The 23,907-nt window shown below is 43.7% G+C and overlaps 3 protein-coding genes and 1 non-coding gene across 7 annotated transcripts; 2 read left to right on the top strand and 2 right to left on the bottom strand.

Annotated features, from left to right (window-relative positions):
• The first annotated feature begins 3,076 nt into the window (after positions 1-3,076).
• LOC118301285 (endosialin-like) lies at positions 3,077-7,162 on the top strand. 2 transcript variants are annotated; one of them, XM_035626630.2, is made up of 3 exons: positions 3,077-3,614; positions 3,697-4,142; positions 5,269-7,162. In XM_035626630.2, exons 2-3 carry the CDS (start codon positions 3,707-3,709, stop codon positions 7,008-7,010), a joined length of 2,178 nt encoding a protein of 725 aa, XP_035482523.2. In that variant the 5' UTR covers positions 3,077-3,614; positions 3,697-3,706; the 3' UTR covers positions 7,011-7,162. The 2 variants fall into 2 exon arrangements, with proteins under 2 accessions (XP_035482523.2, XP_047186510.1); XM_047330554.1 differs by having other exon boundaries at positions 3,079-4,142.
• A 1,371-nt stretch (positions 7,163-8,533) lies between these two features.
• dpp3 (dipeptidyl-peptidase 3) lies at positions 8,534-18,484 on the top strand. Of its 2 annotated transcripts, none has more exons than XM_035624715.2 (19): positions 8,534-8,782; positions 10,127-10,285; positions 10,404-10,548; positions 10,680-10,769; positions 10,997-11,134; positions 11,508-11,582; positions 11,774-11,864; positions 12,142-12,272; positions 12,570-12,700; positions 13,220-13,278; positions 13,679-13,873; positions 14,010-14,122; positions 14,220-14,312; positions 14,458-14,520; positions 14,648-14,772; positions 15,395-15,515; positions 16,197-16,376; positions 16,941-17,103; positions 17,517-18,484. In XM_035624715.2, exons 1-19 carry the CDS (start codon positions 8,640-8,642, stop codon positions 17,654-17,656), a joined length of 2,355 nt encoding a protein of 784 aa, XP_035480608.2. In that variant the 5' UTR covers positions 8,534-8,639; the 3' UTR covers positions 17,657-18,484. The 2 variants fall into 2 exon arrangements, with proteins under 2 accessions (XP_035480608.2, XP_035480609.2); XM_035624716.2 differs by lacking the exon at positions 8,534-8,782 and adding an exon at positions 8,937-9,071.
• trnas-gcu lies at positions 8,674-8,755 on the bottom strand. The gene has a single exon. It is a non-coding gene; the product is annotated as a tRNA-Ser (tRNA).
• A 302-nt stretch (positions 18,485-18,786) lies between the features above and the next one.
• On the bottom strand, positions 18,787-23,158 carry LOC118300373 (ras and Rab interactor 1-like). Of its 2 annotated transcripts, XM_035624718.2 has the most exons (7): positions 22,994-23,158; positions 22,658-22,741; positions 22,244-22,450; positions 21,984-22,098; positions 21,346-21,418; positions 21,054-21,145; positions 18,787-20,264 (listed from the first exon to the last, which is right to left on the bottom strand). In XM_035624718.2, the coding sequence occupies exons 3-7, from the start codon at positions 22,448-22,450 to the stop codon at positions 18,988-18,990; spliced, it is 1,764 nt and encodes a 587-aa protein (XP_035480611.1). In that variant the 5' UTR covers positions 22,658-22,741; positions 22,994-23,158; the 3' UTR covers positions 18,787-18,987. The 2 variants fall into 2 exon arrangements, with proteins under 2 accessions (XP_035480611.1, XP_035480610.1); XM_035624717.2 differs by lacking the exon at positions 22,658-22,741.
• Positions 23,159-23,907: the final 749 nt, after the last annotated feature.

Here is a 23,907-nt window from a genome sequence, read left to right as displayed (position 1 = left end):
TTCCTTTTCCTATTGGGATGCATCTGTCTTCCATCTATTTTTTGAGGAAAATATATATATATATATATATAACGATTAACAGAAGAGTCTGCCAATGTTTGATTTTTACACTGTAAACATAGTACTATACACAACAATGACAATATGCACTCATGACACCTTTTTGCTAAGGCGCAAATACTTCATTAGATATATGCTTTTATTTATTCATTTTTTACCAACGGCCTATTTTCGGGAACCGCTTGCCCACACCTTCCCCAGTAACATGGCTGCAGTGCAGACTCTGAGCCCTGCTTACACACTCTAATGGCTGTGTTCGACCATTTCTGCAACTTCCCCTAAACCCACAATCCAACATCCATAACCGCTTCACACAAACATTGGCTAAAAGCTCAGAGGCGAGAAAGCAGGCACGGTTGTTTTTTTTGTTTGTTTTGTTTTTACCTCTTTAGCTATTTTTTGCCAACTTTCTTGTAAACAAACGGGCATGTTCACCGTTATAACCAAATTCAAATGGTTTTTGCATTTCCACCTTCTCACTATGACGGGTGGCGTTTTTACAATGCCTTCAATTGTGGCCATTTGTAAACACGTTAACACTTGGCTCTCCATCATGGCCGAACCACATGTTGTCATAACCCATTCTTCCCTGGCTAGATCCAGCTAAACTCAATGTTAAATACATGTCACGTGCACTTTAGGTGGAGGAAAAGTGCTGAAAATGCAATATAACATCAATCCAGACAAAGGTTTAGTGGCTGCCAAAGAACACCCAATGAAGAACGGCTATTGGGCTGCTCAAGAAAATAGAATTAGCGGTCGAAGCGACGGCTTTGCAGCTGGAAGGTGCAGCTCCTCCGTTTGCCTTGGAAGCTGAAAGTTGACCATGTGTCAGAGCCAGTAATGATATGTGGCAAGTGGAAAGGATTCAAGAAAGGTAGAAAGAAGTATGTGACCTGTGAGGCGGGGAAGACAAAATCAAGAAATCTGTAGGTTCCATCAGAGGCCTTTGGACCGGGAGCTAGAGCCGCTTGGAGTTACAGTAAGTAGATTGATGTGAAAAGGGGGAATTGGGAGTGCAGGACGATGGAAAGGAGAAGTTCTGCCTGTTCTATCAATTACATTTCTGGAATGTGTCTCTGGAGGCGTGGCCGTCTGAGCAGGGGGAGGAGTTAACCAGGGCTGAATGAGAGAATAAACAGACGGAGAGTGGGAGGTTTGGGGATGAAGGCTGGGATTCTGGAGGAGAGATTGTTGACTAGAAGACCAAATAATGAGGCTTAAAGAGAAGAGGGGGAGAGGAGTAACACCGAGATAAGAGAAGGGGGGGGATGCAGGAAAAGAGAGGAGGGACAAGAGGGATGAAAGAATAATAAGGAAAAGGGAGAGAGGAGGATGGGGGTTGTCAAAGCAAAAGAAACGCACAGGAAGACAGGAGGAGGAGGAGAAGGAGGTGGGGGAACAAGACCGAAAGGCTCTTTAGGTTCTCCAGGATCCTGAGGTTTTATGTTCCTTCTCCCTCTGGTTCCACAAGTTGTAACAAAACTGGAAAAGACTGCTGAATAGTTGAGGCTGTATATACTCTGTCTGCCAAGACCAACACGCCACAGCCAGGCAACTCATCTGCTAGAGGGAAAACAGGCTCCGACACACGCTGACCGTGGCCAATAACTCATTCAACCACACATACTGTACAGTGCGACTTTTCCATCCCATCATGCTGCGATAAGAGGCGGCAGCGGGTGAGACCTCGCCGTCGTTTCAAGGTTGCACTCAAGAGCCTTTCCACACCGGCGCAAGAGGAAAGTTGCCACATGTAATAATGATGTTAGGTCCAGTTATGCTATGGCAGGTCACACTTTCCAAATAGGAAAAAAAAAAAAATAAAAAAAAAAATAAAAAATAAACACGTCATGTGCATTATTGTGACGTTCTATCACTTTTCCACTCATGTTGCATAGATCGTGTGGTAGACCTTAATTTTATATTCTCTGTTGTTTGTGGCATTCCTCTCAGGGCTGGAGCCCTCCAATCAGAGGAGCTGGCCTTGCTCGCAGCAGAGTTTCAAGGGAAAGAAACAAAAAAAAAGAATGTTGAAGATGAAGATATTTTTCTTAAAAAATCCTAACTCAGCCTTTGACTTTGCGCCGGACGTATACCACTCATGGTGGACGGATCATGTGACGACAGCTGGGCTACCCCAAGTCTATACCCCTGCTCCCCAGCCACTGAGAGGTCAGGCTGATGCACATCTGGCATTTCCTGTCTCCTCTCCTCCTCATGCCCTCGAGTGGTAGCCACACACACTTAGGAACAATTACGCATACACTTCACATCTGTGCCCAAACAAAGTTATTGTAAACAGCATGGAAATTACACACACACACACACACACACACACACACACACACACACACCCACACACAGATTTATGCATGGTCCAATAGGTTGTCCTGTCCCATATTCTCAAATGTTTCCATTCGGTTTTAAAAACTTCCAGCTGCTATAGACAGTGTAGACGGACAGAAAAAGAGAGATGAGGTGGCCATGGACGAGAAAACTAAGTGTAATATGACGTAAAGACAGAAATGGAGATGGAGAAAGAATGAGATTAAAATAAAGAGGTACAAAAATAGAGGGGCTGACGGAGAACAGAGAACAGGCGAGACAGACAGAGAGACTGAAGGTGGAGGAGAAGAAGGGGGAGACGATCTCTGCATCTCACATATGACAAACACTTTCCACCCCTGTGGATGCTGTGCAGCATGCACTATGCATGCGTGCATGCGTGCATGCGTGCATGTGTGCGTGTGTGTGTGTGTGTGTGTGTGTGAAGCCATAGGCAAGATGGGGGTACAGAATGGTACCGTATGGTTTTCATAACTCTCTGAGGGTGTGCAACACACAAACACACACACACACACACACACACAGACAGACACACAGACACACACCGCCACCCCAACCCGTCAACCCCTCCAGCCTCCTCTAATACACTCACACACTTTACCAGCCCCCTCTTCCAAAAACACACAATTCTTTTTCCTCTACGTAGCCTCCCCCCCTTTCCACCCTCCCCCATCTTTCTCTCTTTCTGAGGATCAGTCAGAAAGCCAACTTTGCAGAGGCAAGAAAGCCCCGGCAGGATCAGATACTGGAGAGGATTTGTCACTGAAATTCATCAGATTCATTATGGACTCTAATTAGCTCTTTTGGACTTCACTGAAGGGCAAATTTCTCCAGTCAACAATTCTGAGTTCTGGACTCTGCTGGTATTTCACTGGACCTTATTTTTGGACGGTATTGGGCTGGATTGGACCTTCTACCAGACTGCATTGGTTTATATTAGTTTTATAGAGTCTCTGGTGAAATCTGTTTCACTGCAGCTGCAGTGCAGTGATGAATGGAGTTTGACTGACTCTGCACTGTCGGGCTGTTTGCCTAAAGGCTTGGGCAGGGTAAACTAAAGTGACCAGACAGTCAGTTTTGGACTCAAACCAGATTATTTATTTAAGCACACAACCAGGGTCGACAAAGAGTCAAGATTGGCAAGTTGCAGTTTGTTCATTTAAGTGAGGCGGGTTAAATTTGGGCCACGTTTGTTTGGACAAGAGGTCGGAAAAGATAGTTACCATCCTTTTCTCTGTTATTTACTTTGACAGTAAGTTTGCAATACTCATTTGAATGTTGTTCTAGTTTAAAACTCATGTCTCGGTGGAGGATGCAAAAGACCATCGGGAGCAGCAGCAGCAGCAGCATCATGAGTCTCCTGTGTGTCCTGTGGCTGCTGACGGTCTGTCTGGCTCCTGGGGGCCAAGGCCAGAGGCTGAGGGAGACGGAGGGGGAGCAGCCTGACGCCAGGGCTCAGCTGGCGGAGAGAGATGCACTCTGCCACCAGGAGGGATGCTACACTGTCTTCCTCCAGAAGAGAACCTTCAGGGAGGCTGGGCGGAGCTGCAGAGAGCGAGGTGGGACCCTGGCGACCATGCATACCCACGAGGCAGCGGGTGTGGTCCATGACCTGCTGTCGGCCATGGAGTCACAGGGGACCAGGTTGAGGCTTCGCCTCTGGATTGGGCTCCACAGACCTCCACGCCAGTGTTCATCCACCCGACCACTCAGAGGATTCGTCTGGGTCACAGGCAAAGTCTCACTTTTTTGACATTTGACCCCCTCACTGTTCCTTACATTGACCTTCATCACCATATCAACCATTTTATTAGATTTTAACAATTGACCTCAGATAGAATGTCCCAAAAAACAGAGAAAAGAATCCAAATTGTGTGTGTTTTCTTCCAGTTAAGTTACTCAAGTTTCTGAAGGATTTAAAGGAAAATCTGTGGGGCAGAACAACTTCATCTGATCAGAAATTCATAAAAAATGACCTTCATGACAAAATCAGTTCAGACACTGTGTCAAGTGAAATGTGTTGCCTCTTTGACCTCTGTCTGACTTTGGTGAGCGTCTCAGCCTCCAGAGCGCTGCACTGGATGGTTATTTCATTAACTGCTTTTGTTTCGCGCAGACAGAGCTGGCACGACAGGGGACGTTCAACCCCCCTTTGACCTCACTTCTACCCCTCAACCTGATTTAGTCATCACACGAACCTCTCCCATTAAAAACCAGATGGGTTTTTATTACTCAATGTGTCTGCCACAGTCTTCAGTGAGAAAAGACACTAAATGTTCATGAGTTATTTGGCCAACCTCTTGTCTTTTAAAGGATTGGCTTTTCTTTTTTTAAACTAGCAATGCAGATAGTTTGGTTTTTATCTTTATTTGATTTTATTTATTTAATATCTATCAATGAGATTTCTTATTAAGCCCCAGTACAATGAATGTGAATGAAAGAAACATATATTAAAGCTGCCTGCTTGTTAGCAAACTGCAAACAGGTAATCCATTTTGGTGGAGGCATAACCCTATTGTCACCAATGGGAGCAATAGAGGAGCAATGGAATAATATTGTAAATATATTGTTTTTGTTTGTTGAGTCCAAGTGGCAACATAAAAAAACCTTTTTCTTCTCTGACAGCAATGCAAACAATGAATACAAAAACCCAGAGTAATGAATAAGATGAATGGATTGCACCAGCGGTATCATACGCATGTTAGCTTTAATTGTGATAATCCTGGGGGATAGCACTTTATATGTGTCACGTTGCTCTGGAACAACAAATTACACGACACAAAAGAAATTACAGAGAGAAAACTAAAAGCAGGCCTTTGTACTTTTCCTGACCTGGTCCTTTTCTTTATCTTTCAACAGGGGACCAGGATGGCCAGTTCACCAACTGGCTCCGCGAAGACTCCCCTGGGACATGCGCCGCCCCTCGCTGTGTGGCCATGACTGTCCACACTTCCGAGAGTGGACGTGAGAGTAGCGACAACTTCGGGTGGCTCGATGGCTCCTGCGCGCTGCCGTTGGATGGATACGTCTGCCAGTACAACTACAAAGGAATGTGTCCACCACTGGAGGACGAGGGCCGAGGTCCAGCTGTTTACACCACCCCGTTTCACCTCGTCAGCACCCTGCTCACTCACGTGCCCTATGGGTCGGTGGCATCTCTACCATGTCCTGCAGACAGCTCAGACCCGGACACCAACGCTGAGCAGACTGTACTGTGCATGGAGAGGGATGACGAGACAGTGGGCTGGTCCCGGGATGCCCCACTCTGCTCCTCCAGTGCAGACCCAAAGAACCAGGACTGGTGTAGCGGGGACCATGGGTGTGAGCAGTACTGCCAGAACACAGACACAGACTACTACTGCTACTGCGCTGAGGGCTTCACGATAGATGAGGATGGGTACAGCTGCAAGCCCGACCCACTCAGCCAAACTGACCCCCCTCAGTTATCCTCCGACTCTGCGGGTCCCGCTGACCAGCCCCACGTCAAAGACGTCTGTGTGGAGATGGGCTGTGAGTACGACTGTGTGGAGACGCAGCGGGGCATCCGCTGCACATGCCCACCGGGCTACCAGATGGGCCCAGATGGCCGCAGATGTTCTGATGTCGATGAATGTCAGCAGCAGCCGTGCCCACAACTCTGTGTCAACATCCCAGGCACCTTCCACTGCACCTGCCACTCCGGCTACCAGCCAGACGATGATGGTGAGTGTGTGGATGTCGACGAGTGCCTCGACGAGGGCAGCTGTGAGGGCACTTGTGAAAACACAGTGGGCTCCTTCACATGCCTCTGTAACCCCGGGTACGAGTTGGGCAGTGGAGGAGAGTGCGTTGATGTAGATGAGTGTGTGGGGGAGTCGCCCTGCCAGCAGCAGTGTCTGAATTATATGGGTGGGTACCAGTGTTACTGTGACAATGGCTATGATCTGCAGACAGATGGACTTACCTGCCAACCTTCGCCAGACGATGAAGAATATTCCACTCTGACCCCTGACCCCAGCGACTCCGCTCACATACCTGATATGGACCCTGATCATGATATTCCATGGTCCACTTCGTTCACCCCTGACCCGAACTTTGAAGCGGACACTAACTTTGATGTTGACTGGCTTACGGAAGCCCCTGAAGCACTCTCACCAGACATGGCTCATGGGCGAGACAATCACCTGAACCAATGGGATGCTCAGTCACCAAAGCGATATCAGACGGCACCACCCCCAACGCAAAAATACAACACAGGCAACGAAATTGATAATGACGCAAAGACAGGAGGTAGAGGAGCTAGTGGTGGGGTGGGAGCTGAGACTGCAAACGGGTCAGCCACTGGGACTGGGGAGGGATCTAACAAGGATCGTCTGGAGGATTTCAACGACGCAGCAGACGTAGGAGATGGATCTGCGGCAGGTAAACGGAAACATGACAAGAGCTGGTTGCTGGTTGCCCTGCTGGTGCCTCTTTGTGTATTCCTTGTAGTAATGCTGGCATTGGGGATTGTCTACTGCACTAGCTGTGCCGTGGACAAGAGCCTGAGCCTCTCAAACTGCTATCGCTGGATGCTCCCTGCAACGCCTCCTGACAGGAGGGACGGCAAAACCCAAGCATGAACCCTAAAATAAACAAAACGAAGAAGCACACGCACTCACACACAGATGTGCTGAAGGTCCATATGTCTGTTAACATTTCTCTAGTGGTGCAGGACTGGTCATTGAAGGTACCATTTGGATAAAGTACAGCTGGCCGGACCCCCCCCCCCCCCCCCCAACCCCCCAAAAGAAAACGTAATACTTTCTGCAGCACACCCTTTGTAAATAATTCACTCTCTCATCATGTTTTTTTAACATTCAATAAAACCATGAAACCGATGAAAGACTGTGTGGTTTGTAAGCCTATCTAACTTGTAAAAGAAAATGATATCTAACCAAGGCAACGAGCAAGTGAAAGTTTGTGGAAAGAATGTGTGGTTATGGCTTTATAGCTCCACATGTTTAAAAAAAAGAATACTTTTTTTTTTTACCAAATTTTCACTTTAAGAAAGGTTTTTTTTAAAGGGGAGAAGAAAGAGGAAAGCAAATCCAATTCACTTATCTTCCATGAGGATACAGTTGAGTTGTCTGCCATTTTGATGGCAGAAGTTCCAGTCTGTGGTGATTCATTCTCCATTTTGTCTAGTCTTCAATCAGGCTCAGCGAGTAATCGCAGGGACTTACTTTTCAAAATAATTGCTATTTATTCAAGACTTATTAAAAAATTTTTATATATGGGCGCTGAGGCCACATACACTTGGGTTTGTGCTCATGTGGGTTACCAGTCACGGGATAGGCTAACCCTAACCTATGGGCATCCACTTAGTCTTTGTGAACGTTGTCAGGTACCAAACACTGTATATTCTTCTCAGTTGCAGGAAATCTGAGGGAAAGAAAATGACGAAAAGATGAGAAGACTGGTGCAAGATTGGACAAGGCAGAGAAAGATAGGTTCGTTTCTAAAGGGAGTTCAGGAATGATGAGAGAAATCTAACAAACCTGACTGGGAATGTGTCTGAACTATAAGCCCCAAATGGGCAGTTCTTGAGATAAGTATAAGGCCTTCTTCTTGATCTTTTAGTTTAATGGTGAGAGGCACCTAGCATTTAAGGCGCATTACCGCCACCCACCCTGTTGGAGTGTGGGCAAGAGCTCAAAAAGACACAACATTTTCATCATCAACCTTGTTTCTTTCAAAAACTCAAACAACGATCTACAGTCTACTTTTCTCCCTCATAACCATCATGAAGAGAGGATTTATAGAAGGGCTGGTTTTGCCTTGGTGTACTGTAGCTAATAAACTGCCAACTCAACGTACTTGGACACTGTAGGTGTCGACTTCCGCCAGAAGATGGCAGAGATGCCTCACTAATAAACATCAACGAGGAAGAAGCGGAAAAGAAGACGAGTTTGTTTTCCCACCCGAGGTGAGCGAGTACCCGCCCCTATCCAGCCTCTGATTGGCTTACCCAGATATGATCGCCTCAATCCTAACCAGTCAGCAGTCTCCGTGCCTAAACCCCCTAAGCCAACCAACGAGTACTGACCAATTACAAGCAGCGGGTCTTCGCCCACCTCGGGTTGAAAGAGAACACGGATGAGGAAACGGTCCACAGTTGACCTTTGCTGGCAGAGCACGTTCAGGGACGGTAGTATAACGTCTCTCATGTGTGCCTACGGACCTAGGACCGTGTGTGTTAAAGCTGGAAAATGTTGAGAATATTTCGGAGATGGAAAAATTACTCGACGAGGATGGGATTCGAACCCACGCGTGCAGAGCACAATGGATTAGCAGTCCATCGCCTTAACCACTCGGCCACCTCGTCTGATGTGCAAGCAGGGAGGACACTATGGTATTTATTCAAGCACTAAAATGTTTCATCATCCACTGTTTTGTATGATCTGTTCTCGTCTACGGCACTTACATTGGAGATTGTGCATTTCGAGTTCACCTTGGGCCAGAAATTCCACTGTGAGGTGAATCGAATAGTCTGACGATGCTACTGGTTAAAAACGGCTGTCAACCACAATATACAAGCTGTGATTGGTTAAGGGGCGGGTCTAATAGCGAACGAATACAGGAAGCGTGCAGCGTGAGACTGCATTTTGACGTTCGCCGGAGCTTGTTCTCAGTAAAACAAGGTAACAACAAGCTGTTGAGTTGAATTGCACATTTGTTCCCATTGAAATGCCTCGAGTGGTGGCCAGTTATTTGCAGAATATGGTCACGTAGTATTTTGCCTTCTAATATTTTGCTCGCAGAAGTATCGACGTTGCGTTTTAAATGCTCCGAACACGCAGCAGCCTGCTTAGCATGCGCGCTAGGAGCTAACGGTAACATGTTTGCTCGAGCCTGAAGTCCAGACGTGTTTCTTCTTTTCAGCGTTTATTATTAATGCAAAGTTCCAGTGCCCTGCTATCAGTAGACTATCTTAAGGCACAACACACGTCTCGCTTGTAGCGTAATGTTCATTCTCTACAACTTTTCCCCCAATTATTGCTTTGAATGGAAATTGAAACTGAAAACTGTCTTAAGTGAATTATTGTCAACTGATCGCTTCCTCTCAAGAGTCAGTGATCAGTGACTTTGATTTCTACTGGATAGATGTAATGTGAATAAACTCTAGGCATGTATTATTTTGTCTGCGTCCCAACAGTTGGACTATTAACTTACATTATTATAGTGTAACAGAATCCTAACTGTATCGCCACGTCTTACTATTCTTTCTCCTCAGAGCTCTGGAGTCACTTGAGAGAACCCTCTCAAAAGCCATTACAGGATGGACAATAACTTAATCGTCGTTATAAGTAACAATGAGACTGTTAATTATAGATCGTCATCATGTATTACTATTCTTGTGTTACAGTTGGCTGAATAACAGAAAGACCTTCCTGTATAATGTGGTACAGTTCAACAGCAGCTAAAACTGCTGTACAACTTTGCATTATTTGACGCAAATTGTACCTAACAAACTGGAGACTGATGAGTGCACAAATGAGCTGCCATTTCCAGAATGTTCGAATAAACAATTATTATTGTGTTTGTTTAATTACCCTGCAATTATTTTATACACTCCTATTTTCTTCTACTGTCTTTGTTCTCCTCTCTCTCTCTCTCTCTCTCTCATTTCTTTCTCTTCTCATTTACACGTTCCGTTCATTTTCTCACTGTTTTCTCTTCCCCTCTCTTAATTCAGTTCCTTGCCGTCAGTGCTGAACCTCAGACTAAAGATGGTGGACTCTCTGTACTACCTCCCGAACGACATCGGCGTGTCTGCACTTGACTGTGGTAAGGCCTTCCGTCTGCTTTCACCCCAGGAGAAGAAGTATGCCCACTACCTGTCACGCGCCGCCTGGTACGTTTCGAACCTTTACCGAGGAATTTAGCAAGCTCAGGTCAAACGTTTTAATACAAAGAAATCAAAAGAGGGAAATCATCAAGCTGACCAAAAAAAGAAATGTTGGCTTTCTTAGGTATGGCGGTCTGGCAGTGTTGCTGCAGACATCGCCTGAGTCGGCAGACATCTTTGTCATGCTGCAGAGGATCTTCAGGAAGCAGACACCTTCAACGTTGGCACAGGTCGCCACAGCAGCTGGACTCAGCTCTGAGGAGTACCAGGTACACACAGGCTTGTAGTCTGTAGCTGGTGCTGTCTTAGCTCACCCTTTCCTCTACAACCAAATACACAACCCACAAGTATTATGCCACATACTTGAAGGAGAAAATGTATTTTTCCCTGTCATCTCCAGGCCTTCTTGGTGTATACAGCCGGTCTGTATGCCAACATGGGCAACTACAAGTCTTTCGGCGACACCAAGTTCATCCCAAATCTGCCCAAGGTAAGACGGCCTGCCCGGTCAGGCGTAAAACCGCACTGCTGCTGTATCAACAGTTTTACAGGTGGTGGACACAATAAGCACCTGTGCCATAAATGTAGTCTGATACAGCTCCAACAAAAACCCGTCAGTATAATCTTCATTGTGCTCAATACAAAGGAGAGGCGGTGCCTTATGAGGTGCTTATGGTCTGCGATGCTCTATCTTCTCTCTGTGGTGTGTTCACACAGGACAAGCTGGAGGCTCTGGTGAAGGCCAGCCAGGCATTTGAGGAGCAGCCTGCTGAGATGGAGGCTCTGTGGAACAGCTGCTCGTGTCTCCTCTACTCTCTGGAAGACAAACAGAAGCAGCTGGGTCTGGGCGACAAGGTGGGAGTTCAATGCAGAGTTCAAGCCAGCTAGGACCAAAATTGTTTTTTCCTGTTTTGCCTTTTAAGGTTGGATGTATTTCACAAAGAAAAACACTAAGCCCTGGTTTAGGGCTGGTATTAGTGGCTTTTGGTCTCTCTAGCAGGTATTTCCTGTCCTAATCTTAAATTATTAATTCCACCCGTCCTCTGCTAAAATCCGAAACATCTCAAGAGTAAAAAAATTTGAGATTTCATTTGTATCAATCATTGAATGTTTTCAAATATCAGATCTTTAGTGTGTCCTTTAGGAAGCCACTGAGCCCCAGATTCCCTGGGGACACAGCAGGTGAGAAAATACATGGCTCATTCAATTTTTTTTTTTTATTCCTTAGGGAATTACCACCTACTTCTCAGGAAACTGCTGTTTGGAGGACGCTGAGCTGGCTCAGAAATTCCTTGACTCAAAAGTAAGCTGAAATACCTGTATTTTCCTCATTCGTGTCCATTTCTCCTATATCATATGATCTTTTTCTCTCACATCGCAGGTTATGACATAACATACAAAGTTCCTCTTGTCTTGATTCCCGTCTTTATGTCTTTTCTTGCTCATTCATGTATATTTCTGTCAAATTTGGCTGGTCTTGTGGTGTGTCTCTAGAAACTGTCTGCGTACAACACCCGTCTATTTAAGAGGGACAACGGAGGGAAAGCCTGCTACGAGGTGCGCTTGGCCTCAGCGGTGCAGAAAGGTCAGAACGGCAGTGAAGTAACATGAGTTTTACATTAGAATCAGAATAATATTTATTAACATTAACAACATTCACCAAGTGTGTAGCACTTGTGATGATGTGTGTATATCTAGTTTGTGAACATGAATCATGTAGTTTGACTCCACGTGTTGTTCTAGCTTATGACCTCAAATACATGATGTTAACTGAAAAAATGTATGTGGGGAAAATTTGTTTATGTAACTAAAGTAGATGATGCTTCACTGTTGAAACACAAAGTTGTTCTCAACTGCTTCAGATTGTGCCGTGGACGGGGAGTGCGAGTCGTGCTGCGGCACCTTCAACTTTGAAGGCAAAGAGTTCACAGTGAAGAGGGGAGACTACGCTCCTATCATGGAGAGAGTCTCCTATCACCTCAAACAAGCACAGGTGAGATATAAAGTTAATTCAGCAATATGAATGTATCCATTGTTTCTCTAAATTACAATGAACTGTGGTTGTGTAGTTTTTCGGGGTTGATAAAATCTTTGTAAGATTACTGGAAGTGCTAGAACAGAGGGATCGAGGATCACTTTTGACACATTAAGCCAAAATTCAACTTTTGGCAAAATGATTATAGGAAAATGAGTCATTTCTTAAGGGGTGAACGAATGATTTGATCACCTAAAAATAGATTTCTGTCACCATTCCACTTTTGAAATGACTAACTCGTGTTTCCGAACGCAGGCCTACGCTGCCAATGAGAACCAGAGAAAGATGCTTGAGGAGTACTGCCGCAGCTTCACCCTTGGCTCAGTCGAAGCCCATAAAAAAGGCTCCAGCTATTGGATCAAAGACAAGGGACCGATTGTTGAGAGGTGGGCCAACACAGTAACTTCCACTGAGATTGTGGACAGTCCACCACGAAGAATCAGCTTAATTCCAAACATATCTCGGAGATCAAACCACAGAACACATAACTTGTCAGACCCTGTGTTGTCCCTACATTAAAATATATATATTTTTTTTTTGTTGACCTTTTTAGCACCTTTGGTTTAAGTGTTTATTCATGTTAGTGAAATCACCAGGTACATGTAGATGCAGACAGACAACACACCTGTCAACTAGAAAATGGTAAATATAGAGAGAGATATGTAAATATATCAAACTAGAAAAAGTGAGTAAAGTCTTTGGTTACAGAAACCTTTCACTCCCTCATGGACCTGATCCAAATCCTTGATTTTTCTTATTGTTCACTCCCTTATCTTAGTTCATTCTGACCTTTGCTTTTGCTTTTAAATACTACTCTGTTTTATCAATCACCAGAACCTTTCTCTCTCTGCTCTTTTTATTGCTCATTACTCCTTCACTCCCTCCTCCCTCTCTTCTTCTCTCAGTTATATAGGTTTCATTGAGAGCTACAGAGACCCATTTGGCTCCAGAGGAGAATTTGAAGGTAATCAGTAATTCAAGATTAGTGATACTCTGGGCCTCTACAGGTTTTATTACTGAAGACTAGTGTGGCACAATGAACCTTGTGACTGAGCTACTAAATCAATAACCTTACTACACCGTTGCTTCAGAAAGTATTCAGGGTTTATGTTGTAATTGACAATGGATAAAATTGCCAATCTGCACACAGTTATCTATAATATAAACATTTGTGGCCGCTGACCACACTTGAGCGGGCCATAACAAAAGTTATGGCCCGCTGATCTATTGTATACATGGTTCACATTGCAGGAGGATCATATTATTGTCCTCATCTATTATTACAAATTTTCTTTTTTAGATTAGTCATTGTGTTAGTGTTTTTTTTCCTTCTTCTTGACCCGGTCTTGTGTTGTCACTTCCAGGTTTCGTTGCTGTGGTGAACAAAGCGATGAGCGAGCATTTTGCCAAGCTGGTGAGCTCGGCAGAAGTCTTTCTCCCGGAGCTGCCGTGGCCCAGGGAGTTTGAGAAGGACACTTTCCTGAAACCTGACTTCACCTCGCTGGATGTTCTCACCTTTGCCGGCAGCGGAATACCAGCTGGCATCAACATCCCCAACTGTATGTGCGCTGAGATGTCTTGACACTGCTGAATAGCATCAAGTTTACACTGTTCCATTGGTTTTTAAGGTTTTAATTTGATGTGCATATTGCAGCATTACATTGAAATTGTATTTTGTGTGCTGTGTTTGTACAGATGATGACATCAGACAGTCGGAGGGCTTTAAAAACGTGTCCCTGGGAAATGTGCTGTCTGTGGCCTACGCTACAAAGAAAGAAAAGCTCACCTTCCTGGAGGAGGATGACAAGGTAGCACATGGAGCTTCCCAGTGTTCTCACACGCCTGCCCCTCTCTTATCTCACACACTCTCATAACTACATACTCTCCTGTGTGTTGGTGCTCAAGGATTTGTTCGTCAAGTTGAATGGCCCGTCGTTCGAGGTGCAGGTTGGACTTCATGAGCTGTTGGGCCACGGAAGCGGAAAGCTGTTCGTCCAGGTCAGTCAAACTTAGTGTTGTGTATATTGAAATATATTTGTAATAAATTGTTTAGTTTTACTGATACTGGATTGAAGAATTGTGAAATCTGATTTGTGTTGTTTTCTTTTTAATTACACTCTCTGTCCACGGTCTTCTCCTAAAGGATGACAAAGGCAAGTTCAACTTTGACCAGAGCAAGGTGATGAACCCAGAAACTTCAGAACCGGTGAGTCTGTATTTGTGTGTACTCCTACCCTGTTTGCTGCGCAGACCAAACATAACGCAAATGTTTAACTTTGTCCCCGGCTGTTGAACAAATACACGGTGACTGAAGGTGTGAGTGTGTCTTTCAGGTGTCCAGTTGGTACCGGGGCAGCGAGACATGGGACAGTAAATTCTCCACAATTGCTTCCTCTTACGAAGAATGCCGTGCCGAGTGTGTCGGACTCTACCTGTGTCTCAAAAAGAACGTGCTCAGGTATGTGCAGAGTTTGAAATAGATGTACATCATGATAATTCATTTTACTTAAATAACCCATGAAATGGCTGTTAGTGATGTAATTTTTAGGGGTTTTGTTCAAAAGCCGTCAGAAAGACTGTACAGCATGAATGGTCATGTCATACGTTTCAGGTGTGTTGGTATGAACAGGAAATTATTACTGATACGGAGAAAAAACGCGTGTGTGATGGAAATCGTTTTAGTTTGAAAGCGCCGTTTTAAAACAAAAACCTATTAGTATGGATGTAGCCTGAGTGTTATTTAAGATAGATTCTGTCCAGATTTTTGATGTGGTTTTGGATGCAATTTTCTAAATGCTCTTGAATGCAAGACAATGCAAAAGATAAAGAAAAAGAATATAGAGAAGTTACGTTTTTAAATACAAATTTTACTTAATAAAGACTTAAAATACCCTGTTAGTATCAGGTCGCCCTAGCTCCCAAATCAACTACATCAATCATCATTGTGTCGTTTAGGCCCTTTTAGAAATGAATATTATTCCAACTGAGACGTAATTATTTTTTCTCAAGTCCAGGTTATTCGCCCCCGATGGTTTTGAGGGAGACAAACGTGTTTACTTGTTTCTGTCTGTGTGTTCCAGTATTTTTGGCCACGAAGGTGAAGACGCCGACAATGTGGTGTACATCAACTGGCTCAGTATGGTCAGAGCTGGACTGTTGGGCCTGGAGTTCTACACACCTGAGAGCAAGAGCTGGAGACAGGTAATCTCCTCTCCACGCTGTGCTGTCTGTCCCTCTCTTCTCTCAGACTGGTCCTGTATTAATCAAACGTCTAAAAAAATGTACTTACAAATACTCTCAAATTCTAATTTAAGAGTAAAAAGGTCTTTGCTGGTTGTGAGAAGTAAGACACAATAATTAAGTGACTCACTCCTACTTATAGTAAAGTGTAAAAGTCACTTTTAATGTGATCACATGATTGATCACATTTATGCTGAGAGAAGGAAAAAACAGTGATATAGAATGATTCTAAATTTGCTTTGTTCTGTCATTCTTTATTTCTTTTTTCTTTTTACGTTCATTTCAAATCTTTAAATGTCATGGGAAATACAATAATAATATATGACAATACTGTATATATAACGCTGTATGAGTCAAACAGCACTTTGGTTAAAACAGGCCCTGGCTTTCAGCCCGTAATAATGACTCATTATTTTCCTTTATGTAGAACATCAGAGACGCATAGTGTCTGGCGATCAGTGTTTACAAGAGAAGTCAACGTACAGACATATTAACCATCTTTTTCTCACAGCCTGACTGGCTCAGTCTGTGTTGTTTTATAATTCAGCTTACAGCAAGTCTGGTTCAGTGTTAACATGAGTGTCAGGAGATGTACACAGTGTACATCATGTGTGTGTGCGTTTCTGTGCGTCTGTCTCTCAGGCTCACATGCAGGCTCGTTTCGTGATCCTGCGCGTCCTGCTGGAGGCCGGGGAGGGCCTGGTGGGCCTGGAGGAAGTCACAGGGCAGGACGGCAAGCCTGACGCTCGGATCACAATGGACCGAAGCAAGATCCACACTGTGGGCAAGGGCGCCATCCACAGGTTCCTTTGTAAACTGCAGGTACATCTATCTATGTCTACTCAAATGTACAGACTGCAGAATAAGAAACGTTTTGGCTTTGGGGGGAAAAATGAAAGCACTAGGGAAAAGCATTGGGAATTTCCTTTAAAGTTAGAGCAGTAACAATAAGTCAATCCATTAGTTAGGCGACAGAAAATTGATCTGATTTGATGTTTGACTAATCATTTAATTCATTTAAAAAAACTGTGTCGAGGATTGGAAAAGTGAATATTTGTTTTCATAATAGTGGTCTGAATATGTTAGATTTGTCAACTTGGACTTTGGGAAACTGTGCTCAACTTTTTCTCTGATGTTTTATTAATTAAACAATTGTGGTTTTCAACCAAGATAATCTGCTAATTATTCATGAATAACTGTTGGTGCTCTCCTATTAATTTTAGATAAACAAAATAAACTTAAAATAACTTTTCAGGCTCTTTTGTTCACTTTGATTTTGTTTTTATTTATCATTGATTTGCTCTTATTTCATCTCATTGTTCAACCCTGTTGATGTCCCCCATCTCGACAGCCACCGTGTTATTAACCTGATTCCACCTTTTTTAGGTCTTAAAGTCGACAGCGGACGTGGAAGGAGGCCGAGCTCTCTACGACTTCTACTCCACCGTCAGCGACAGTGGCACCCAAAACTTCTTGCGTCTCCGGGAGACGGTGCTGCTGAGGAAGGAAGCTCGAAAGATGTTTGTCCAGGCAAACACCAAAGTTAATGGTGAGTAAATCAGTTTCACAGTTCACTACCTACTGTAAGCAACTTGACATCACATCCTTTTTGGGGGCCTATGCAACGTGACTATATCTTTAGAAAAAGACCTTTGGGATCAGCCATAATTTTTTTTCCTTTTAAATTTAGTCTGATTGACTCACGCCAGTCCTCCCACCCTCAACCAGTTTTATTTTTTAAAGACTACGGGCATAAATTCTCGAACAACTTTTGACCAAGAGAAAGTTCACTCTTTTTAGAAGCAATTAAGAAGGTTTAAATAAGCACCATCTATCACTATCATCAATACTTGATAACCACCAGTGTTAACTTATAGCACTGACTGAATGGCATTAAAGCATTTTATCGTTCAAAATTTTGCCGATTGTACATTTTTCGGTTTGTGTCTGACTGGTTTCCAGGGGACAGCGTGGAGCTTGTGGAATACGAAGGCAGCGCCGCAGGTTTGATCTGCTCCTTCACCGAGCGCTTCCAGGACGACGCAGAGCAGCTGGACGCCGACCTCCTGGAAATGAGCAAAAGAGATGCCCCCTGCTGGTGATGATAGACATCCGATCCATCTGATAAAATCTGTTCTTTTTTTCTTTTCTTTTTGCCAAATGTAATAGAAACGTTATACTTAATGGATGTTAAAACATAAATAAACTTCAAATCAATTCATATTCTTGTAGAGGGCACTTCGAAAGAGGCTAAATTTGAGTTTCATGCTTCAAATAAAGCCGTCGGACAGGAACGGATTTGCCACAGACACCAGCCACAGTTTTGCCATCCACAACTCATATTTTTAAATTTTCAGGTTTTAAATCAGGACTAAAACAACATCACTCTTTTAGATGCATTTAGGAAACTTGTTTTTCAATAGGGTCAGGTGAAGGGTTAGGGTTAGTGAAAAGTGGGCTTGGGTTATGGTGTTAGGGTTAGGGGTGTTGTATACTGTCCATTAAACCAGCGTTAGGGAAACCCTAACCCTCTGACCATCAGAATGCATGGTTTGAATTATTGCAGTTTTCACTTTATAACTGTCGCAAGGTCAAACATTGGCTTCACAAATCTTCATGAAATGATCATTATGAAATATTTTGTATGCACTTAAAAATTTCCAGTGGACATTTGGCTAAAATGATTCCATCTTTACAGCTTGTCCATTAAGTTCAATGTTTTTCCAGCCTTGGTGTTGAGGATTATTTGAAAGCTTAAGATGGCACAATAATAATAATAATAATATCATGCAACATTTTTGCCAGGTTTGGTATAAAATGTAATAATTACTTGACTGTAAAATATTACTGTGTCTGAAAGGCCTAAAAAAAAAACTCTGTACTGAAGAAATCTGGTGCTGAATCTACACAATAAAAGTTGTTTGATAAGATCTTAGTGGATTTTTTTTCTGCAGCGAGGACGTGTATTAAAATGACACATTTGGTTGAAGGATGAAGGTGACTGTACAATTAAACATTTTCTTCCAAAAGGAACCAGAGTTTTGTCTGAAAAAAATCACTCACATTGCTGCAACTAACTCTCACTCCAGTTATTCTGCCTTTTAATACTGATAAGCAATCATTTTCCTGTAGAAATGACAGGGTCACTCACATCATCCTGTTGTTCTACACTTGTCAAATACGTGTCTCAAGAAAGTTTGATTCTCAGGAAATACTGAAACCCTGTCAGGTATGATATATGTCAAGTATTTTATTTTATGCTTGGGGAAGTTGGCTGTTTCAACCTTGATCATAAATTGTACAAAATGTGGTGCGAAAAAATGGGTGACTGGAGTTTGGGTTTGTATGCAAAGGTTTTTTTCTGGTCTGAAAAATATCTGTCAACACATCTGCACTAATTCTACAAGTGCTTCGATATATCACATAACGTAATTCAGTGACAATCATGTGTGTGAGTCGGGTGAGTCTCTGCTGCTTCCTCCAGACTGTTCAAGGAACCGCGGCTGTCCGTGTCATCAAGAGAACCAGCATTCATTTGGAAAACCAGACCCCCCTCCTCCTCTTCATGCAGTTCCTCGTGTGTTTCACCGTCTCCATCCTTAATTTCGCCTGCAGCTGCTCCCTCCTCCTCGACGTCTCGCTCTGATCTTGAAGCGGCAGCAGGTATGTGATACGCCTGCTCTGCCAGCTGAGACAAGGGCGAGGAAGTGAAGGGAGACAGAGATAAGACCTTCGGAGAAGGAGATGGTGACTGATAAGGTGAAAGAGAGGGTAAATCACTGGGTGAGTCGCGTGGAAAGAGAGAAAAGGAGACCTTGGGAGAAACAGGTGAGGACTGATAGGGGGAGAGAGAGGGAGTAACACCCGGAGAGCTGTGAGGAGAGAGGGGTGGGAAAGCTTTAGGGAAAAGGGGAGGTGCCCTGGGAGCAACAGCAGGGGAGAGGTAAGGAGAGAGTGAGGGAGGATGGGAGGAATTGATCATTAGAGAGGGCTGCATGTATTCTGAGTCGTCTTGGAAATGCCCTACTACTGTTGGTAGCTGATCTGTGGCCTCGACTGGAGCTGGAGTTTGGCCCTGCTCCTGCACCTCAGGCTGGGAGTGAGGAGCTGCTGATGGAGGCTGCATTTGTGCTTCACTGGGAGCGTCCTGTGTTTGTGTGAGAGGCTGGGTGTCCTGAGCTGAGGCATCACTCCGGGCGGTGGCTTGACTTGGGTTCCCGCTCTGTAAAAGGCCTTTGCTGATCTGGGCGCCTCCGTGTCCCTTGGCCTTACGGCTCCCCTTACTTTTGGGCATTAGAGGCGGTGGAGGTGGCGCAGCGAGAGGGGGTGACAGCAGGGTCGATGACTCTGTGGAAACCCGAACCTTGAGGCTGTGTTTGAAGTTACGTCGCCTGGACAAAACGTTCTGAGACTGAAGGAAAAGGGGGTTGATGAAGCAGAAGGCACCCAGGCCGGAACCACAGTCCAACTCCCCTGGGCTGCGAGTCGTGATCGGACAGAACTCATGGAACAGAGTGGGGTTAGAGCCTGATGGTTTGGTGGTTGTGTCCGATTCAGGTTCTGTCTTGAGCTGGTGGGCTGAGTCGGGCTGCGGAGTGGATTCGGAGCCCGTCTGTGGAGGAGCAGCAGGCGAAGCCGAGGTATCGACGGTATTCTGAGGCTTAGGTGCCTCCCGGGGCCCACGGACGTTGAGATGGGAGCTCCAGAATTCTAGGAAACAATATAGATATTTTTGTCATTGTTTCTCAATTGGTACATTTTTTTAGGTATTATCATAACCTTGATAATTGCTCAAACTTCAAAAAGAAGATTTGATGCATTTAGTAAAAGATGTGAAAAACCCATAAGTCTTGAGAACTTTATGCTTTTTAACATGGTAAAATATATCATATGACAAAAGTATGTTTTCCCTGAAGAAAGTGTTAATTCAAGCTTTTTAAATTAATGTCTTAATGTTTTTTTTGTTTAGTAATTCATGTGAAATAGTAATTAAAAATACCTATTTACTAACAATCAATTCACTAGCATTGCACATGTATAGAACAAGTCTGTATTTTAATATAAAATTTAGATATGAACTTATTAATTTTGGATTCCATTTCTATTCTTATTTTATTCTTACTATGTTTCCCCTTGTGCTGTGACTTTTTTGTGCTGTTCTGTCAAACTGAATTTCCCCCATGGGGTATTAATAAAGGTTCATCTTATTTTATCTTATCCTTCTTGGCATATAGTACATACTGCTGCTTATATTACATTACATCAATAATGCTTTTTTTCAACAATTTTATCTTATTTGTCTACACATTCGTCATTCAAGGGAAAAAGAAAAAGAAAAAGCCTACACACTAACACACATTTGTTCCCCAGCAGCTGGGAGTCAGGTACTTTATGTTTAATATGTTTGCGTCTTGTGTAATTAAATCCTTTAAGGCCCAGGTGCTTAAGGTTGACGTTACAAAATCTGGTGCAAGGAGACAAGGGGTTGTGTTCACCAACCTATTCCCATATGGGAGATGGACTCCAGCTCTTTGTGGGATGTTGCCTTTGCGATGGCTTCAGGAAGCTCCAGAGGGAAAGGTAACACATCTCTGATACACACAAACAACATGTATATATATAAAACACCGACATCAGTTCATGCATATCTATAAATATTGACATAATCAATGTAGAAACAGACAAAAAAAATGATAACACAAAAGAAGGTCATCATAGGAAACTGAAAGGGATTATGGAATAAGAGATAATAAAGGAGACACAAATGAGAATGAGGAGGACAAACTTTTACCTGCTGACACAGTAGAAAGAAACTAATCTTGGCAGATCTGGAAAGCGGATGGCAGACGTCTCCAGACACATAGCTGTGGGTGAGGACGCATCAAAGAGAGAGAGATGGGAAGTTAGTAAGAACTGTGCGTGAACTGCCTCTACAGTTATTTATCTTTTTATTGTTTGTAAAATTACTAATTAATGTACTGTAAACAGGGAGAACTACAAGCTATTGGTGTCATGTGTAGGATCATATCAGTGGTTCAATCTTGTTTGGTCCATTACAAATACACTGGGTTTATTACCAACCATTTTATAAAGCATCTAATACGTTTGGGTTTTTTTTAAATTGAATTCCATAATTCCTGTCACCCATTGGATGCCAGTCAAGTTAGTACAAATGTAAAGGTTAAGAGACTTGCTGGTGTATGTATGCTAATGTAAAGCACATGATTAGCGTTTATGGACGGATCCAAATGACCTCACTAGTGCACATCTGGCTTTGATTATTAACATGTTGCCTTGATGTGTAATAACGCTGCTATGGTTATACATTTCTGTTCCAAAGAAGGCTCATCGTTAAACTTCACGTCTACGTGTTGGGGGTACGGGATCACGTTAAAACTCATTAGGGGTTCAGGAGTGTCCGGGTCTTACTGCACTGCTCCTCCCTGATGCCAAACTGCTGAACGAAGGACGGCACGCTGTCGTCCGCCAGACGGACGCACAGCACGTTTCTCTGCGACGTGCGAGACTTTCGCACCAGGAAGTTCTGCAGGACAACACAACACAGTCGATAAGTGAGTGTTGAAAGACACGTAGAGGGAGAGAAACACAGTGTGTGTGTGTGTGTGTGTGTGTGTGTGCGTGTGCGTGTGTGTGTATATGCTTGCTTGTTCTAAATGTGTGTATCTGACCCCAGGAGGCTCTCTCTGCAGTATGTGCAGTGCAGTGGCAGGGTTGATTGACAGCTGAAGCCAGACAGGAACTGTGAGCAGGAGGCGGTCCAGTACGCTGATGCTTCTCAGGGAGCCTCGTCCCCTTTGATGCGCGAGTAACTTCCGCTGCTGTGATGACTGGGTGGGCTCCGGGAAATCGTACAGAGGCTCCTCTTGCTGTGCCATCTACACACAAGCACACGTGTACACACACACACACACACACACACACACACACACAACAAAGATACATTTGATATTCACAGTCCTGCAACTGATCATGCAGCCCTATACATGCTGTATGCCTATGTGGTCACGTTTATAACAGGGAGATGGGTGGGTCTGCTGCAGACACACACAGGCACACACACACACACACACACACAAACACACCTGCCTTGTAAATCTGCCTGGATTGAGACAGCAAGTCCAGACTTGGTGCAAGCAGCAGCTCAGACACAGGCTACAGCTTAAATGCTAAAGGAAACATGCAGAATACACCATACGCCACATGATATGGAATTATCGTAATTAACAACAATAAGACCTTCTGTACACATCTAATGCTCCTTCCACCCACTCACAGCTGCCGTCTACTTGCCAACATCTGTCTGGATCCGCAGCGTGCATTCCTGTGACACTTTTTTAAACACGTCTATCTTCCTGCCAATCACACAACTTGTCAATTCACATCGCCTGTATCGCAGATCGCCGGGGCTCGTTCTTTACCTCTTTCCCCGCCGATCCGTGTTTCTGATCGCCTCCGGCTCCACTTTATGATGGCATGCTCCGTTTCTCTTCTACGAGCAAAGTTTATTACGATTAAAAAAAAAAAGTAAACTTCTCCTCCAACTCCGGCGAGTCCACAGGTCTGGAGACGTCTTCCTCCTTTGGCTCCTCCTCCTCCTCCTCCTCTCCCACCTGACCTCACCTGTCCAAAAAGAAAATGTCTGCTGGAGGCTGATTCAGCTGGAGTTTGACCAGCAGCACCTTCAACTGAATTGTAAATATATACACAAATGAGCAAATTAAAGATTATAGGTAAATACTTTGGATTACTTTTCGTTTGTTTTAATGCTTCGAAGATGCTGTAACTGTTTGAGTTCAAATCTGAATCAAACTCTGCTATAAAGTCTTTATTAGTGCAGCACAACAGCAAGTGTGAGCTAGTAGATGAATTATATTATTAGATTTGAAGACATTTTCTATGTTATGTTATGAATATTTAATACACTTTTTTTTTCATGTGACCCACTGACTCCCAACCATTACCAAATTGTAAACACGAGACATATAGAAAATGCCTCTTTTTGATGGATTTTAGTGCTTGATATATTACATATGATTATTAACATTAACAATACCATATATTGTTAAGAGTCTCCATGCCATGTGACCCACTGACACCAAATCAATGACGAATTGTATTACTACGCTAGACAAATAGGAAACGCCTATTTTTAATGGATTCCAGCAATTCTTTTATATTTATTATATATATATACAGTATATATATTTTATATTTCCACCCCAATAGATTCCATGTGACCCACTGATTCTAAACTTTTAATATGCAGTCTATATCCTGAAGCTAATGCTGAATTGTATTACTACACTGGAAAAATAGGACCTACCTCTAGCAC

The sequence above is a fragment of the Scophthalmus maximus genome, chromosome 2 (genome assembly GCF_022379125.1).
Source record: "Scophthalmus maximus strain ysfricsl-2021 chromosome 2, ASM2237912v1, whole genome shotgun sequence".
NCBI classification, from domain to species: domain Eukaryota; kingdom Metazoa; phylum Chordata; class Actinopteri; order Pleuronectiformes; family Scophthalmidae; genus Scophthalmus; species Scophthalmus maximus.
The sequence above is the reverse complement of the archived record's forward strand: the minus strand, read 5'-3'. Positions and strand labels throughout refer to the sequence as shown.